This window comes from Mobula birostris, chromosome 9, assembly GCF_030028105.1.
Source record: "Mobula birostris isolate sMobBir1 chromosome 9, sMobBir1.hap1, whole genome shotgun sequence".
Taxonomy (NCBI): Eukaryota; Metazoa; Chordata; class Chondrichthyes; order Myliobatiformes; family Myliobatidae; genus Mobula; species Mobula birostris.
Window position 1 is genome coordinate 152,127,638 of NC_092378.1, and position 16,953 is coordinate 152,144,590.

The 16,953-nt window shown below is 43.5% G+C and overlaps 1 protein-coding gene across 1 annotated transcript in view; it reads right to left on the bottom strand.

The window, feature by feature from the left end:
• Nucleotides 1-6,429: 6,429 nt before the first annotated feature.
• The window catches only part of kdelr2b (KDEL endoplasmic reticulum protein retention receptor 2b), a 33,045-nt gene continuing 22,521 nt past the window's right edge, over nucleotides 6,430-16,953 (bottom strand). The window contains exons 3-5 of the mRNA XM_072269157.1: nucleotides 14,113-14,271; nucleotides 8,733-8,985; nucleotides 6,430-7,700 (exon numbers count right to left, since the gene is read on the bottom strand). Of these exons, the coding sequence (XP_072125258.1) occupies nucleotides 7,666-7,700; nucleotides 8,733-8,985; nucleotides 14,113-14,271 (447 nt within the window). The 3' untranslated portion in view covers nucleotides 6,430-7,665. The remainder of the gene's footprint in view (nucleotides 7,701-8,732; nucleotides 8,986-14,112; nucleotides 14,272-16,953) is intronic.

The window sequence follows — 16,953 nt, forward strand, 5'->3', positions numbered from 1 at the left end:
CATGGAAGAGCTGGAAATCTAGTCTAAAACACGGGAAAGCAATTGGTCTCAACAACATAGTACCGGAGCAGATAAAGCATCTTGGACAGCAAGCAAAGAAATGGCTCCTACAATTGTTCAGCCGCTGTCTGGCAACACAAAAGCTACCTAATATTTGGCAGAAGTCACATGTAATAGCACTACCAAAGCCCGGAAAAGATCCCTCAGATCCTAAGACTTTTCAGCCAATCTCACTGCTTTGCCACATCAATAAGCTGTTGGAACGCCTGATACTCAATAGGGTAGCACCAACTGGAGATGAGAAGATCATTCCAGAGCAAGCAGGTTTCCGCCCCGGCAGATCAACAACAAGCCAACTGTTCAACCTCACACAGTATATCCAAGATGGTTTTGACCAAGGGATGGTAACAGGTGCTGTTTTTGTAGACTTGCCAGCAGCTTACGATACAGTGAACCATAGACGTCTCCTCTGCAAGATCCTAGAGATGACAAAAAATATTCACTTAACAGAGGTGTTAGAAGCGTGCTTCAGAATCGCTGGTTCTATGTTGAACGAGGTGGGAAGTGCAGTAGGTGGCATGTTCAGAAGAATGGTCTTCCTCAGGGCAGTGCGTTTGCACCGCTCTGTACAACATCTCCACGAATGGCCAGCCTATAGATGATGTCACACGCCGTCTTATATATGCTGATGACTTATGCATCACTGCCCAAAGTGCTGGTTTTAACACCGTGGAGAAAATGCTTTCTGAGGCCTTGGAGGGACTAACATCCCACAATGAAGAAAACCACCTCTGCACAAACCCATCGAAGACGCAAGTTTGTGCATTCCACCTCAGGAACCGTGAAGCCAAGAGCTAGCTTAAAGTGACCAGGTCTGGAGCAACACTGAGGCATCGCGAGCACCCAATCTACTTGGGAGTCACCCATGACAGATGCCTCACTTTCAAGAACCGCATCAACAAGACAAAGGCAAAAGTGAGCGCATGAAACAACATCCTGAATAAGCTCACTAACACAAAATGGGGAGCAAGCTGGAAAACATTGCGAAGCAGTGCACTTGCTCTTCCACTGCCGAATACGCCTGCCCTGCATGGGAAAGATCTACTCATGCTAAGAAGATGGATGCTGCTCTGAATGCACGCTGCCAACTTATCACAGGTTGTTTAAATCCAACAAACACAACAATCTATATATCCTGGTGGGTATCGCTCCCCCTGATATAAGAAGAACGGTAGCCAGCAAGAAAGAATGACTCCGTCAAACATCAGATGAGAGGCACCCGCTACATGGTCATACACCTACACCCAGCCGCCTAAAGTTAAGGAAGAGCTTCATGAACAGTGTTGTTCCATTACAATCAAACCCATCTGAAGCCTGCATTGCCTTGTGGAAAGACCGGCTCACCAGTCTCAAACAAACCCCAACGATGGAAATTCCACCGGGTGAAAGCCTTCCCCCAGGAGCTAATTGCAACTGGGCAGTCTGGAAGTGCCTTAACAGACTTAGGATTGGTGTAGATCGTTCAAAGGTGTCACTGAGCAGATGGGGATATAGAACCAGCCCGACAACTTGTGAATGTGGAACTGAGCCACAAACTATGCAACATCTCCTGCAATGCCCATCGCTAGAGGAACCCTGTACTGTTGCAGATCTTGCCGAATTCAACAACAAGGCGCAAAAATGAGTCCAATTCTGGCTGGGCCATGTATAGGCTGTCCGTGGTCACGATAAGAAGATGGGCAACAGTCTCCCCACCTTTGAGGGCATCTTCAAAACACAATGCCGCAAATGGGGAGCACCCATCATTATCGCCCAGGACATGTCCTCTTCTCATCAGGGAGGGGTACAGTATCCTGGAGATGCACACTCAATGTTTTGGGAACAGCTTCTTCCCAAACCCCACCCCCCGACCAACAGATTTTTGAGCAGCTCGTGAACACTACCTCACCATTTTGCTCTCTCGTTACACTTGTTTTTTTATATTCCATATTATAACTTTTAGTCATTTGTATTATTGCACTGTACTGCTGCCACAAAACATTAACTTTCACAACATACACTCAGCGACCACTCTGTTAGGTGAGGAGTGGGAACCCAGTGTGATCTTCTGTGTCTGTAGCCCATCCGTTTCAAGGTTCAATGTGCTGTGCATTCAGAGGTGCTCTTCCTACACCACTGTTGTAACGTGTGGTTATTTGAGTTACTGTCATCTTCCTGTCAGCTTGAGCTAGTCTGGCCATTCTCCTCTGACCTCTCTCATTAACAAGACCTTTACACCCACAGAACTGCCGCTCACTGGATGTGTTTTGTTTTCCACACTATCCTCTGTAAGCTCTAGAGACTGTTGTGCATGGAAATCCTGGGATCAGTAGTTTCTGAGGTACTCAAGCCACCCTGTCAAAGACATCCTGTCACATTTCTTCCCCTTTCTGATGTTTAGCCTGAGCAACAACTGAACCTCTTGACCATGTCCACATGCTTTTATGCATTGAGTTGCTGCCACATGATTGGCTGGTTAGATATTTGCATTAATGAGGTGTACCTAATGAACTGGCCACTGAGTGTATGTCAGTGATAATGAACCTCATTCTGATAATGGACAGACATAGGGGACCTGCTGCCCTACTTTGTTTGACTCCCATCAAAATCTCAAGATCTTAACTTTTTCCCAATGAAATTATCTCTCACTCTTCTAGGTTCCGTGAACAGAAGCCTAATCTGTCCAACCTTTCATTAGAGGACCTGTTGAGACATGTAGATAATATAACACTCCTCTTTCCTTTGAACAATGCAATTTTAACATGAAGCATGAAGTAATGGTGTACACACCTTTTAACAAAACTTATCTTAAACAAAATGTTGATTGCTAATAAAAATGTTTACAAGAATAAATTGTGCAGTGCCTTTTTTATATTCATAATCAATGCTTACAGTACTCAAAATCCTTACACATAAAAGTTCGAAGTACATTTATTATCAATGTTTAGTATATACAGCTTGAGATTCATCTCCTTACAGAAAAAAGAAACCCAGTAGAACCCATTAAAAAAGACTTCAAACACCCAATGTGCACAAAAGAATTAAGTCATGCAAACAATAAAAGCAAGCAAACAACATTCAGAATCGAAGTTCACAAAAGTGAGTCCACAGCCACAAAGTCAGTCACAGCCAATCCAGGAGCCTCAGCTCAATGCAGAGACTAGTAAACCTCGCAAGTAGAGAACTATACACCGGCATGTCACTCACCTCCAGCACCAACCCCCTGACCTTTCCAATCTGGCCCAGTGCTTAAATTGGCCAAACAGTAGGTCAATCTTTGTTCTCAGACCCCGAACCCTGCTGCTTCAATCTAGTCTTGGACCATGGACCCACCACCTAATGCTTAAATTTGTCAAACCTCAGATTGTTCCTTGCTCTCAAGTCCGTTACCCTGCCACTTCAACTGCTCAGTCGTACTGCCTTTTGTGTGCCCACCCCCAGGGTGGTATACTACTCCAATAATTGAGGGGATTCCTCACCCACCTCAGCCCCTCCTTGTCCAATAGCAGAAGAATCCTACACTGTGGTCCTTCCCCACCCAGTGTTTGGAGTGGGTGCACCGAGCTTCGGTGCAACCCTCAGCACGTACTCCCACAGCCTGGAGTGTACCAGTCAGCAGCATTCCTCCACTGACGTCTCAACATGATGGCAGATCAAAGGACATCCTCACCGAGTTGATGATGTGCCAGCAACACTTGATGTTAAAATCGCTCCATGTCACCAACTGCTCACTGCCTTTACATTGTTACTTGAGTTGCGGCAAGGCAAAGTGTAAGATAATGTCCAGGTAAGGGGTTTATGGATAGTGTGCAGTCAACTCAGGCAAGGGAGGTCTTTGAAGAGCATTGCTTCTCTTTACACAACAGGGGACTGGAGCCATTTGGCATCCATAGACAAGATAAGAATGCAAAGCACACACCAACTGGGGGATATTTCACTCATTTCAAAACATCATCAGAATCAGGTTTAATATCACCAGCATATATCATGAATTTTGTTGTCCTTGCGGCACCAGTACAATATATAATAGATTTTAAAACACATGATTTACAGTAAGTATATATATTAAATTAAAGTAGTGAGGTCGTGTTCATGGGGTCAATGTCCATTCAGAAATTGGATACAGAGGGGAAGAAGCTGTTTCTGAATCATTGAGTGTGTGTCTTCATGCTGCTGTATCTCTCCCTGAAGTTGGCAATGAGAATCGGTTGTTAGCTTGTAGTTTCTATTGACTTTTAACACCTGTATTGTGAATGGTGATTGATCATAGTCATACTTTATTGATCCTGGGGGAAATTGGTTTTTGTTAACAGTTGCACCATAAATAATTAAATAGTAATAAAACCTTAAATAGTAATATGTAAATTATGCCAGGAGATAAGTCCAGGACCAGCCTATTGGCTCAGGGTGTCTGACCCTCCAAGGGAGGAGTTGTGAAGTTTGATGGCCACAGGCAGGAACGACTTCCTATGACACTCTGTGTTGCATCTCAGTGGAATGAGTCTCTGGCTGAATGTACTCCTGTGCCCAACCAGTACATTAATGTAAACAACAGGAATTCTGCAGATGCTGGAAATTCAAGCAACACACATCAAAGTTGCTGGTGAACGCAGCAGGCCAGGCAGCATCTCTAGGAAGAGGTACAGTCGACGTTTCAGGCCGAGAACCTTTGTCAGGACGAAGGGTCTCAGCCTGAAATGTCCACTGTACCTCTTCCTAGAGATGCTGCCCGGCCTGCTGTGTTCACCAGCAACTTTGATGTGTGTTGCAGTACATTAATGTAGTGGATGGGAGACATTGTCCAAGATGGAATGCAACTTGGACAGCACCCTCTTTTCATACACCACCGTCAGAGTCCAGTTCCATCCCCACAACATCACTAGTCTTACGAATGAGTTTGTTGATTCTGTTGATGTCTGCTACCCTCAGCCTGCTGCCCCAGCACACGACAGCAAACATGATAGCACTGGCCACCACAGACTCGTAGAACATCCTCAGCATCGTCCGTCCAGCACGATCATGCAAACATGGTATTTGAACAGTTTAATGGGCAATATCCGTAAATGCTAGTCAATTCTGTTTAAAAGTAGCTTTGTAAGGTTGTATGCACTCCCTGTGACCACATAGATCTCTCCAATTTCCTCCCACATTCCAAAGGCATTATGTGTTAGTGTGTGTTGCTTGGATTTCCAGCATCTGCAGATTTTCTCGTGTGGGTTAGTAGGTTAATTGGTCACACAGGCCCACTGGGCCGGAAGAATCTGTTAGTATGCTGTAGCACAACATAAATAAAATTGCACTCTATGTATTTATTTTCCCACTATTGGCATTGAAGGACAAGACATACAAACAAAATTAGGCCATTTGGCACAATTTAGTCTTCACCATTCAATCATAAGAATAGATGTACAAAAAAATGCATGCCTTTCAGGTGTTGTTTAGTAAAAGTCAGTCTAACATACAAGATGTCCTTTGGAGAGCACATAGTAATTTGGTTTCAACTGAAGGACTGCACTTCTAACAGCGCTGAACCTCATGAATACCTGCAAGTAACATTTCAGGTCAAGCCACCTTTTCAGGGCCAGGAAGAGGGGTGATAGCCAGTCTAAAGAGCTGGCAGGAAGGGGGAGGGATAAGAAATGGCAGGTGATAGGTGGATCCAGGGAGAGGGGATGATAGGTAGGTGAGGGATAGGGAAGGAGTATAAATGTCAGAAGATGGCAGCTGATAGGTAGAAGTGACAAGGGGCTGAAGGAAATAGAATCCGACAAGAGGACAGTGGGCCATGGAATAAAGATGGGGAGGGGAATCAGAGGGAGGAAATGTGTGGGAGATGGGCAGATGGAGAGGGGAAAGGAATGGCATACTGGGGCTGGTGGGATAAGGAGGGAATAAACAGGGGAAGTGGTTGCCAGAAGTTAGAGAAATCGATGTTCATGCCGTGAGGTTATAAAACCCAGGCAAAGCCCTCCCCACCATTGACAAGCTCAGAAAGTTATTACCCTTCAACCATCAGGCTCCTTAACCAGTATAGGTAACTCCAGCCACTTTAACACTGAACTGATTCCATAACCTATGGATTCACTTTCAAGTTCTCAAATTTTATTTATTATTACTATTTTTTGTATTTGTACAGTTTGTTTTTTTGCACATTGAATGCTTGGCAGCCTTGATGAGTAGTTTTTTTCATTGATTCTATTGTATTTTTGTTCTACTGTTAATGCCTACAAGAAAATGAATCTCAATGTAGTTTTGGGTATTTTGATAATAAATTTACTTTGAACTCAGACATGTAACCATGTAGTCTATCACCACCTAGAGGTCGTGAATGGTCACTGCAGAGGAAATCAAGCCATGGCGGGAAACTGCAAAATAAATGAAAAGATAAAGTTTGTTTTCAATCTCAGAGCCATTACTTTTATTGTATTTTGTGGCTTTTATTTATAGATTCAAGTGTACAATTTGTCACTACATTTTAAAGGCATTTTGCAACATCAGCAACATTTGAATAAGGAGAGAATGTAAAATTAATACTTTGAGACCCCAAATGTATGCAGCCTCACAGTGTACACTTCGGTGAAGGTGTGAGGGCAGGAAAAGTTTACGTCGGACAAATGCTGCCGACTTAAAGCAGACATTTTCCTACTTTGACATCTAGACTAAAAAGTAGACAAATGTGTCAGAACACAAGGAAAGGTTTTTTTTTTCCATAAAATGTTTATTGGGCAGTATCACAAGATATCATGCAACAGCTCAGTGTGTAAAAAAAACTACAAGGTAAACCTCTCAATGTTTCAAAAATAATAAGAGTGGTAGTCGAGGTCAGCGATTCCATCAATTTGTTCAACAAAATAAAAAACCCAGGATCAAACTCAAAGCCTCATGGTCCCTTGAATACTTAAAACGTTATATTGTCCAAACCACTTTCCAATCAGTAATATGCACATCTAATGTAGTTAGGTTTTGCTAATCTTTATTCAGGTTCTATGTTCACATGTGAACATGTGCATTCTATCTGGAGGTGATAGAATAAAGCATATCTCGCCAAATTACTTGTCATTACAACAGCCTTTAAGACAACTAGTGTTTTTTTTTGAATGGTTGGTAGAAGCGAAAGGTGGCAGCTGGGAATAGAATCAACAACTTTCAAGAAGAATTTGGCAAATTCAAATAAATACAGTAAGTGGTTGGAAAAATAAAATCACAGACCAGTTTTGTCCATCAGATACTGCATTACAAGTAAATTAACGTGGTCAGCCATGTTCAAATTTCTTCCAAACAATTTGCACTTAATCCTCGTAAACAGCTCAGGCAGAAACACATGATGCATTTCCAATCCAAGCCTCCAAGATTGTTTTAAACCACTATGAGTAATTCAGCCTTTCAGCATAGATTTTTGTAGAAAATATATTTTTACATTGTAATAAAAAAGGCAAAGATGCATAAAACAGAAAACTGAAGTCTGTGGTCCATTATATGACAGATCAGCTGCTGACATTAACTTCAAATACTACTCAGTTATTGCCTCTGCTCTCTGTTTTAGGCATCTTATGCTCTTGATTTTTGTGGTAATGCTTCCTTTGTGTGGAGACGACCAACAGCAGAAGTTCTGATGATCTTTGGCACTTAAGCTGGTAAACTCAGCTTCTTTCCTTTCAGAACTAAAGGAAAACAGAGAAAGAAAAAGTCATTATAATGACTATGGTTTATTGTCAGAGTCACAGAAGAACACAGCACAGCACAGAAACAGTCCCTTCAACACATAGTCTGTGAAGAACTATAATCCTGACTAGTCTGATCGACCTGCATCTGGACCATAGCCCCCCCAAAACCCTCCCATCCATGTACTTGTCCAAACTTCTCTCAATGTTGCAATCAAACCCACTTCTGCTGGCAGCTCATTCCACACTTGCCACACCCTCTGAGTAAGTTCCCCTCAGGTTCCCCTTCAATGTTTCCTTTCACCCTTAACCCACGTTCTTTAGTTGTAGTCTCACCCAACCTCAGTGGAAAAAGCCTGCCTGCATTTATCCTATTTTACCCCTCAACTGTATACCTCTGTCAAATCTTCTCTCATTCTCCTACGCTCTAGAGCAGGGGTGACCAACCTTATTCATTCCATGCATCAATTTTTTTCAAGCATGAGTTCTATATTAACATATTTTTTACAAGAATTGAGTGGGGGTACAAGAGTTATATGGCGCATCTGAACTCATGAGTGAAAGAACTGATGCATGGAATGTAAAAGGATGGCCACCCCTACACTAGAGTGTAATGGAAACTTAAAGCTACCTTGCCTCAAATAATCCCCAAGCCCACAATGTGAATTTATTCATGTGCCTAGTTAAATGCTTCTTCAATGCCCCTAACATATCTGCCTCTACCACCAGTCCTGGCAGCACATTCCATGCACTCACCACCGTGTAAAAACAAAACTTATCCCTGGCATCATCCCTATACTTGCTGAGCTCCTCCAGCATTTCGTGTGTTAACATGGAACAGTACAGGCCCTCCAGCCCACAATGTGGTGCCAAACTTTTAACCTATTCCAAGATCAATCAAACCCACATAGCCCTCCATTTTTCTTCATCTGTGTGTCAAACTAAGAACATCTTCAACACTCCTAATGTATCCGCCTCCACCATCACGCTGACGTCTTCACCCAGCTAGCGGGGAGAGAAAGCAGTTCTCACCTTTTGTGACATACAAGTAGAAGAAGTCGCAGTAGAGGATGGTTTGAACCACGCCTGCCACGATAGCAATGAGGTCAAAGAAGCCCTCGAAGTAATAGCGCCAGATCCAGTTGATCAGGTACAGGGCACGATACAAGCCAAGGAAGAAGAGGTAATGGGTCGTGATAGTTTCTGCTTCGCCAGTCTTGCTGATCATGAAGAGCTGTGGTAGGATGGCAACTGATTCCAGATAGATTGAGAAAGTCCACAGAATCTGCAAGAGAAAGCTTTGATTAGACCTCCTTCAGGCTAAATACTTTTCAAATAAATGTTTTTGAACTGCTTTGGTTTAGTTAAATTTCACATTTCAATCCTAAGAATTTTACACCCCTTTCTGCAACACACGAGAACCTCAAGTTTTTTCCAATGTGTCTGCACACAAACCTCTCCCCAAATCTCCAAAAGTAGTGAATATAGCCTAGTCCATCACAAGAAAATCCATTCTCACCACTGAGTACATCTAGAAGGACAAAGTCAAAGTGAATATTATCAGAGTACGTATGTCATCACATACAACCCTGAGATTTATTTTCCTGCCGGCATACTCAGCAAATCTATAGAACAATAACTATAACAGGATCAATGAGAGATCAACCAGAGCACAGAAGACAACAAACTGTGTAAATACAAATATAAATAAATAGCAATAAATAACGAAAACATGAAATAACAAGATAAAGAAGCCTTAAAGTGAGATCATTGATTGTGGGAGCAATTCAAAGGCTACGCAAGTGAATGGAAGCAACACACATAAAAGTTGCTGGTGAACGCAGCAGGCCAGGCACCATCTGTAGGAAGAGGTGCAGTCGACGTTTCAGGCCGAGACCCTTCATCAGGACTAACTGAAGGAAGAGTGAGTAAGGGATTTGAAAGTTGGAGGGGGAGGGGGAGATCCAAAATGATAGGAGAAGACAGGAGGGGGAGGACATGAACACTTCACCTGTGAGTCGGCTGGGGTGATATACTGCATCCGGTGCTGCCGATGTGGCCTTTTATATATTGGTGAGACCCGACGCAGACTGGGAGACCGCTTTGCTGAACATCTACGCTCTGTCTGCCAGAGAAAGCAGGATCTCCCAGTGGCCACACATTTTAATTCCACATCCCATTCCCATTCTGACATGTCTATCCACGGCCTCCTCTACTGTAAAGATGAAGCCACACTCAGGTTGGAGGAACAACACCTTATATTCAGTCTGGGTAGCCTCCAACCTGATGGCATGAACATCGACTTCTCTAACTTCCGCTAATGCCCCACCTCCCCCTTGTACCCCATCTGTTATTTATTTTTATACACACATTCTTTCTCTCACTCTCCTTTTTCTCCCTCTGTCCCTCTGAATATACCCCTTGCCCATCCTCTGGGTCCCCCCCCCGCCTTGTCTTTCTCCCTAGGCCTCCTGTCCCATAATCCTCTTGTATCCCCTTTTACCTATCACCTGTCCAGCTCTTGGCTCCATCCCTCCCCCTCCTGTCTTCTCCTATCATTTTGGATCTCCCCCTCCCCCTCCAACTTTCAAATCCCTTACTCACTCTTTCTTCAGTTAGTCCTGACAAAGGGTCTCGGCCTGAAATGTCGACTGCACCTCTTCCTAGAGATGCTGCCTGGCCTGCTGCGTTCACCAGCAACTTTTGTGTGTTGCTTGAATTTCCAGCATCTGCAGAATTCCTGTTGTTTGCAAGTGAATGGAGTTATCCCTTTTGTCCAAAAGCCTGATTGTGGGGCTGCAACTGTTCTTGAACCTGGTGGTATAAGTCCTGAAGCTCCTGTACCTTCTACAAACGTTTGTATATAATGGCAGAGTGAGAAAGGAACAGGCCTGGGTGGTGAGGATCTCTGATGATTAATGCTGCTTTCCTATGATAGGGTTTCATATAGATGTGGGCAGTGATTGGCAGGACTTTACCTGTGATGTACTGGGCCAAATCCATTATCTTTTGTAGGATTTTTCATTCAAAGGCATTAGTGTTTTCATACCAGGCCATGATAAAGTGCTGACACTTGTCGGACCCTCACCATCCAGGCTATGCTCTTCTCGCTGCTTCCATCGGGAAGGAGGTACAGGAGCCTCAGGACTCACACCACTGGGTTTGGGAACAGTTATTACCCCAACAAGCACCAGGGTCCTGAACCAGTGTGGATAACTGCACTCACTGCAACACTGAAATGGTCACTGAACACAAATATGAAATCACTTTCAAGGGCTCTACAACTTGTTTTCTCAGTAATATTTTTTCTTGTATTTGCACATTGGTTGCTTGTCAGCCTGTGTAGTTTTTCCATTGATTCCACTGTACTTTTTTCGTTCTGTGAATGCCTGCAAGAACATGAATTTCAGGGTAGTATATGATGACATACATGTAGTTTGATAATAACTTTACCTTGAACTTTGAAATGATAGTGTAGTCAGTCACCATCCCAAGCAGAGACATAGGCTCACTTTCCCAAATGTATCTGAGTGGTTTGTGCTGGGATTTGTGGATGTTGTGGCAATCGCTATGATAATGTCCAGGCAAGGATAATTTAGTGTGCAGTCAGCCCAGGTAATTAACCTGGTAAGACTGACAGTACAAAACTCAGTACACTGTCTTCAATCACTTTTACCCCAACAATCAAATGAAGTCACAGTTTGCAGAGTTTCATTAAAGCCTGCAGATTATTTGTTTCCTAGGGAACCATAGTCAGCTTTAAGTGGAGCGGCCATTGTGTGAGAGGCCCAGTGTTAAGAGTGGAGAGCTGAGGCTTTAACAAGGAGGGGAGTAGCTGTAGGTAGATTTATTTATTTTTATTATCTATTCTTATTGTACATTTAGAGCAGTAGGGATGCCAGGCAGGATAGTGCAAGGCTCCTCTTGTGGGATGTGGAAGGCAGGGAAACCTTCAATGTCCCTGATGACTACACCTGCAAGAAATGCATCCAGCTGCAGCTTTTAACGGACCACGTTAGGGAGTTGGAGCTGGAAACTCTGGATCATTCAGGAGGCTGAGAGGTTGATATACAAGACTTACAGGGAGGTACTTGCACCCAAATATCCAAATAATCAATTTCTCTTAAAAAAAAAAAGGGCCTTTCTTTATTCAAACTTTATAGCAGTTAGAATACACTTGGTGACAGGGGACAGAGTTGGGCACAAGTAGATAAAGTATGATTGAGGAATGAGTGCAAGTTTTCAGAGTCTAGTTAATGGTTCAGTATTTGGTAGGCTTTGATGAGACTCCCCCCACCCCCCCGAACATTCCACTAAATTCCAGTGAGTACAGCTCTGCAGCCATAAAGCACTCCTATGTACAAAGAGGAGAAAATCTGCAGATGCTGGATGTCTCAGCAACACACGCAAAATGTGGGCCAGGCAGCAGCTATGGAAAAAAGCACAATTGATGTTTTAGGCCTAAATCGTTTGGCAAGACTGAAGAAAAAATGCTGAGGAGTAGGCTTAAAAGGTGGGGGGAGGGATAGAGAAGATCCAGGCGACAAGTGAAACGGGGGGGGGGGGAGGGATGAAACAAAGAGCTAGGAAGGAAGAAGAGGAGCACCAGAGGAAAACGACAGGTGGGCAAGGAAATAACATGAGAGAGGGAAAAGGCAATGGGAAATGGTGGGGGGGGGGGGCGAAGAGAAGCATTACTGTAAGTTTGAGGAGAAGTTGATGTTCTTGCCATCAGGTTGGAGGTTATCCAAATGGAATACAAGGTGATGTTCCTCCAACCTAAGCGTGACCTTATCCCAAAGTAGGAAGTGAAATTAAAATGGGTGGCCACTGGGAGATCCCACTTGTTCTGGCGGAGCGGTCCCCCAATTTACGTCAAGTCTCGTGATATACAGGAGGCCACACTGTGAGTACTGAACACAATATATGACCCCAACCGACTCACAGATGAAGCAACACTTCACCTGTGAGTGAATATATGGTTATACAAAGTATAATTCTAAAGCATCTTTGTTCTTTCATTAAGTGGCTAGTATTTAGTCATTGTCTGTTTTTATGGCAGTATTGAATAAGTTTTCTAATTGGCTTATTATCTATGGAATTTCCTTATCTTTTGGGTATAAAAGTAGTCATTTTATGCTAGGCACTATCTTTAGGTCCTCCCCTCAAGGAGTAAGGCGCCCTATCACTGTTCAGCTTCTGTTCTCTTTTTTCTATTAACTCTTAATAAAACAATTGAAGTTTTATGCCTCATTCCTGACTTCTAAAAGAACCTTGGATTTAAACACCAGAATCCAACATATGTTAAGCCCTTCATTCCTGGGATCATTCTGGTGAACCTCCTCTGAACACTAATACAGGAAACCTTTCTGAGCCACCTCCCATGTTGAGCAGAGATATGATACATCACGGCTAAGCAACTTAATCAAATTTAGTTGGAAAGTTAACAAAAGCATCTTCAGAAACTGTTTTTCAAAATGTTATGAGTTTAAGTTTAGACCCAGCTTCCTTCCGTACATCAGATTTCTGAACGGTCCATGGACCCACGAGCACTCCCTCACCATTTCATAGTCATACTTTATTGATCCCAGGGGAAATTGGTTTTCATTACAGTTGCACCATAAATAATTAAATAGTAATAAAACCATATATAGTTAAATAGTAATAGTAAATTATGGCAGGAAATAAGTCCGGGACCAGCCTATTGGCTCAGGGTGTCTGACCCTCCAAGGGAGGAGTTGTAAAGTTTGATGGCCACAGGCAGGAATGACTTTCCATGACGCTCTGTGTTGCATCTCGGTGGAATGAGTCTCTGGCTGAATGTACTCCTATGCCCACCCAGTACATTATGTAGTGGATGGGAGACATTGACCAAGATGGCATGCAACTTAGACAGCATCCTCTTTTCAGACACCACCGTCAGAGAGTCCAGTTCCATCCCCACAACATCACTGGCCTTACGAATGAGTTTGTTGATTCTGTTGGTGTCTGCTACCCTCAGCCTGCTGCCCCAGCACACAACAGCAAACATGATAGCACTTATTTTTATACAAGTCTTATTGTAACTTATAGTAAAAGTAGCAAAGGCATCCGTTAGTCTTGTGAGACCGTGGATCTGCGACTGGAAAGTCTTCACTCTCCAGGGCGCAGGCCTGGGCAAGATTGTATGGAAGACAGGCAGCTGCCCATGCTGCAAGTCTCCCCTCTCCACAACACCAATGTTGTCCAAGGGAAGGGCACTAGGACCCATACAGCTTGGCACACTCACGACCTTCAGGTAGCTAGTCCAATGCCTTAACCACTTGGCTACGTGCCCACAAACTTATAGTAATGTTTAATATATTGCACTGTACTGCAAAACAACAAATTTTAACAACACTGTGATATTAGACCTAATTCTGAAATAATTTACCTCCATTGGAGAGAAGTCATGATTGACCAGGAAGGACAACCCACCGACAGGGACAACCAGAAATTCCACCCGGAATGTGTCATGGTTTCCATCATATGTAGCCTTGAATTTGAAGTAGATCAAATACACTGTGGCAAATGAACAGGCAATGTAGATGACCTGTGAAAACAAACAAAGTCACTATGGCTCAGCAGCAGAGCAATAAGTATCTGAGAGGACAAGCAAGCCGTGTTTCATAAGAGCTTACCTGCGCACACACAAACTCTTAAAAATAACTCTAGAAGTGTAATGTACCCACAACTGTTAGAAAAAAATTAATATAACCACCTTTGAAGCAATTGGTTTGGTTCTTTAATGGGAAGGGGAGGGCCCAAGGTGTGTAAGGTGAAGAGGAAAGCTCCTTTTCCTCTTTGCAGTTTATGAACCCACCAGAAAGGCCTGCATTTCATGGACGTCCTTAGAAGACATTGTGAAAGGGTGGTACAGCAACACTTTTTTGAACTACTGCAGTCCTGAGGATGCTTCCACTGTTGGGTAAAGTTCGAGAGAAAACTGCAGTGTTTCCATGTAACACAAACAGTGTTGAGACCAGCAGTGTAGACTACAAATAGTGTCTGAACAGGTGACAGAGAGTACTGCACTTCGACTGCGAGCACTCACTCAAACTGCTAGAGAGGAACTCAGCAAGTCAGGAACACATCTACAGGAGGGGACTAAGCAGGGAGGAGTTGTTTAGGGGAAGAAGCACAACACACTCCTTCGCTTGCGTCTTCAGAAACAGCTCTATTTCTGTCTGTAATATCTTTTTCCCTTTCAGGGTTCTTTTGAAGACCTGCCTGACCTGGAGTTATACGCTCGACTTCGGTTCTTTGCAGAAATGGGACTCGCTCTCGGGGTCTATGACCCTAGTGCCACTATGATGCGGCCTGCGGAGGACTAGTGCGCCTTCAGGGTCGGATTCGTGGCTCTGGATTGCGGGACAGAGGATACAGCTGGTCAGTGTCTGCTACAGAAAACTGGTGTGTCGTGGGATACGGATCGGAATGAGCTGCTGTGAGCTGATGCGGCCAGAACTCGGAAGAAGTGACGCAAAGACTTTTAACACCATAAGGCAATGACGTTGCTTGCTATGTCTCCCCTCTCTTTACGTGGAAACAGGGACACTTTTTTTTTCCCTCTCATTAGGGAACGTTGATATGTCGAATACCCCGAGTAGTCTTTGGGGGTACTGCAAGTCTGTGTCTTTACTGATGCTTTGCTGCACACTTTTGTGCTCAGTGGTGGGTGCTGATGCTTTTGGGGGGTGGGGGGGGGGTCGCTTTACTGCTGCTTGTGCAAGGGAAGAGGGAGGAACTGGGGAGGGGGCTTTGGGTTTATAACAGTTAACTGTCATTCACTCTTTGGGGCACTCGTCTGTTTTCGCAGTCGTTTGCGAAGAAAAAGAATTTCAGGATGTATATTGTATACATTTCGCTGACATTAAATGCACCTATTGAAGCAGTTGACTGTTCATTCCCTCTAGCAGAAGTTTCCACCCCTTCTTTTACCATGAACCGAGGGGTCCATTGACACCAGGGTGGAAACCCCAGCTCTACAGAGATGCCGCCTGACCCACTGAAGTACATGTCCACTCGGAAATACTGTTTCTGCACACTAGTTTTTATTTTATATGCACTGAAGAACAAGGCAAAATCTGTTTCATTTTGAACAGATTTATTACCTCATCACCCAGTTTAAGAATCTAACCACCACAAGCTATTGCACACAAGATTCTTAAAATGGGTAAATGGGTGATACACTTGTGAACCCCTAGCACCCTTCACAATATTTTTAAAAAATACCTCATCTCCCCCCATACTTTCCTCCAATCACCTTAAAATGATGCCCCCCTCATTAGCCATTTCCACCTTGGGAAATAGTCTCTGGCTTTCCACTCGATCAATGCCCTCTTACAATCTTCACACATCAAAGTTGCTGGTGAATGCAGCAGGCTAGGCAGCATCTCTAGGAAGAGGTACAGTCGACGATTCCGGCCGAGACCCTTCGTCAGGACTAACTGAAGGAAGAGTCAGTAAGAGATTTGAAAGTTGGAGGGGGAGGGGGAGATCCAAAATGATAGGAGAAGACAGGAGGGGGAGGGATGGAGCCAAGAGCTGGACAGGTGATTGGCAAAGGGGGTATGAGAGGATCATGAGACAGGAGGCCTAGGGAGAAAGACAAAAGGGGGGGGGAACCCAGAGGATGGGCAAGGAGTATAGTCAGAGGGACAGAGGGAGAAAAAGAGTGAGAGAAAGAATGTGTGTATAAAAATAAATAACTGATGGGGTATGAGGGGGAGGTGGGGCATTAGTGGAAGTTAGAGAAGTCAATGTTTAAAATATAAAGATACAAATGTGATGTGTTGGAGAAGGTGCGGCTCCAAGGAGGCAAATCATTTTCATATTTTCTGGGATTGCCCTAAATTAAGTCTATATTGGGAAGATATTCATAGAACGTTAGTTAAGGTACTTAGGTCCCAGATACCTCTGAACTTTGAGACGCTCTATTTGGGGCATGTATTGTTTCTTGAACAGAAGGAAGATATAAAGTTGCTGCAGGCCCTCTTAGTGGCAAGTAAGAAATCAATCACTAGAAAATAGCTAAATCCAATACCACCTACTTTAGAAGATTGGTACGAAATTATCTTGGAAATATTTAAAATGGAAAAATTGACTTACTCCCTGAGAATTCAAAAAGAAAAATTTTATCAAATCTGGAATAAATGGATTGAATATATAACCCCAATGCGAGCAGACTTTAGATGACTATCCTAATGATTTATACTGCTCTTCTCATCAACAC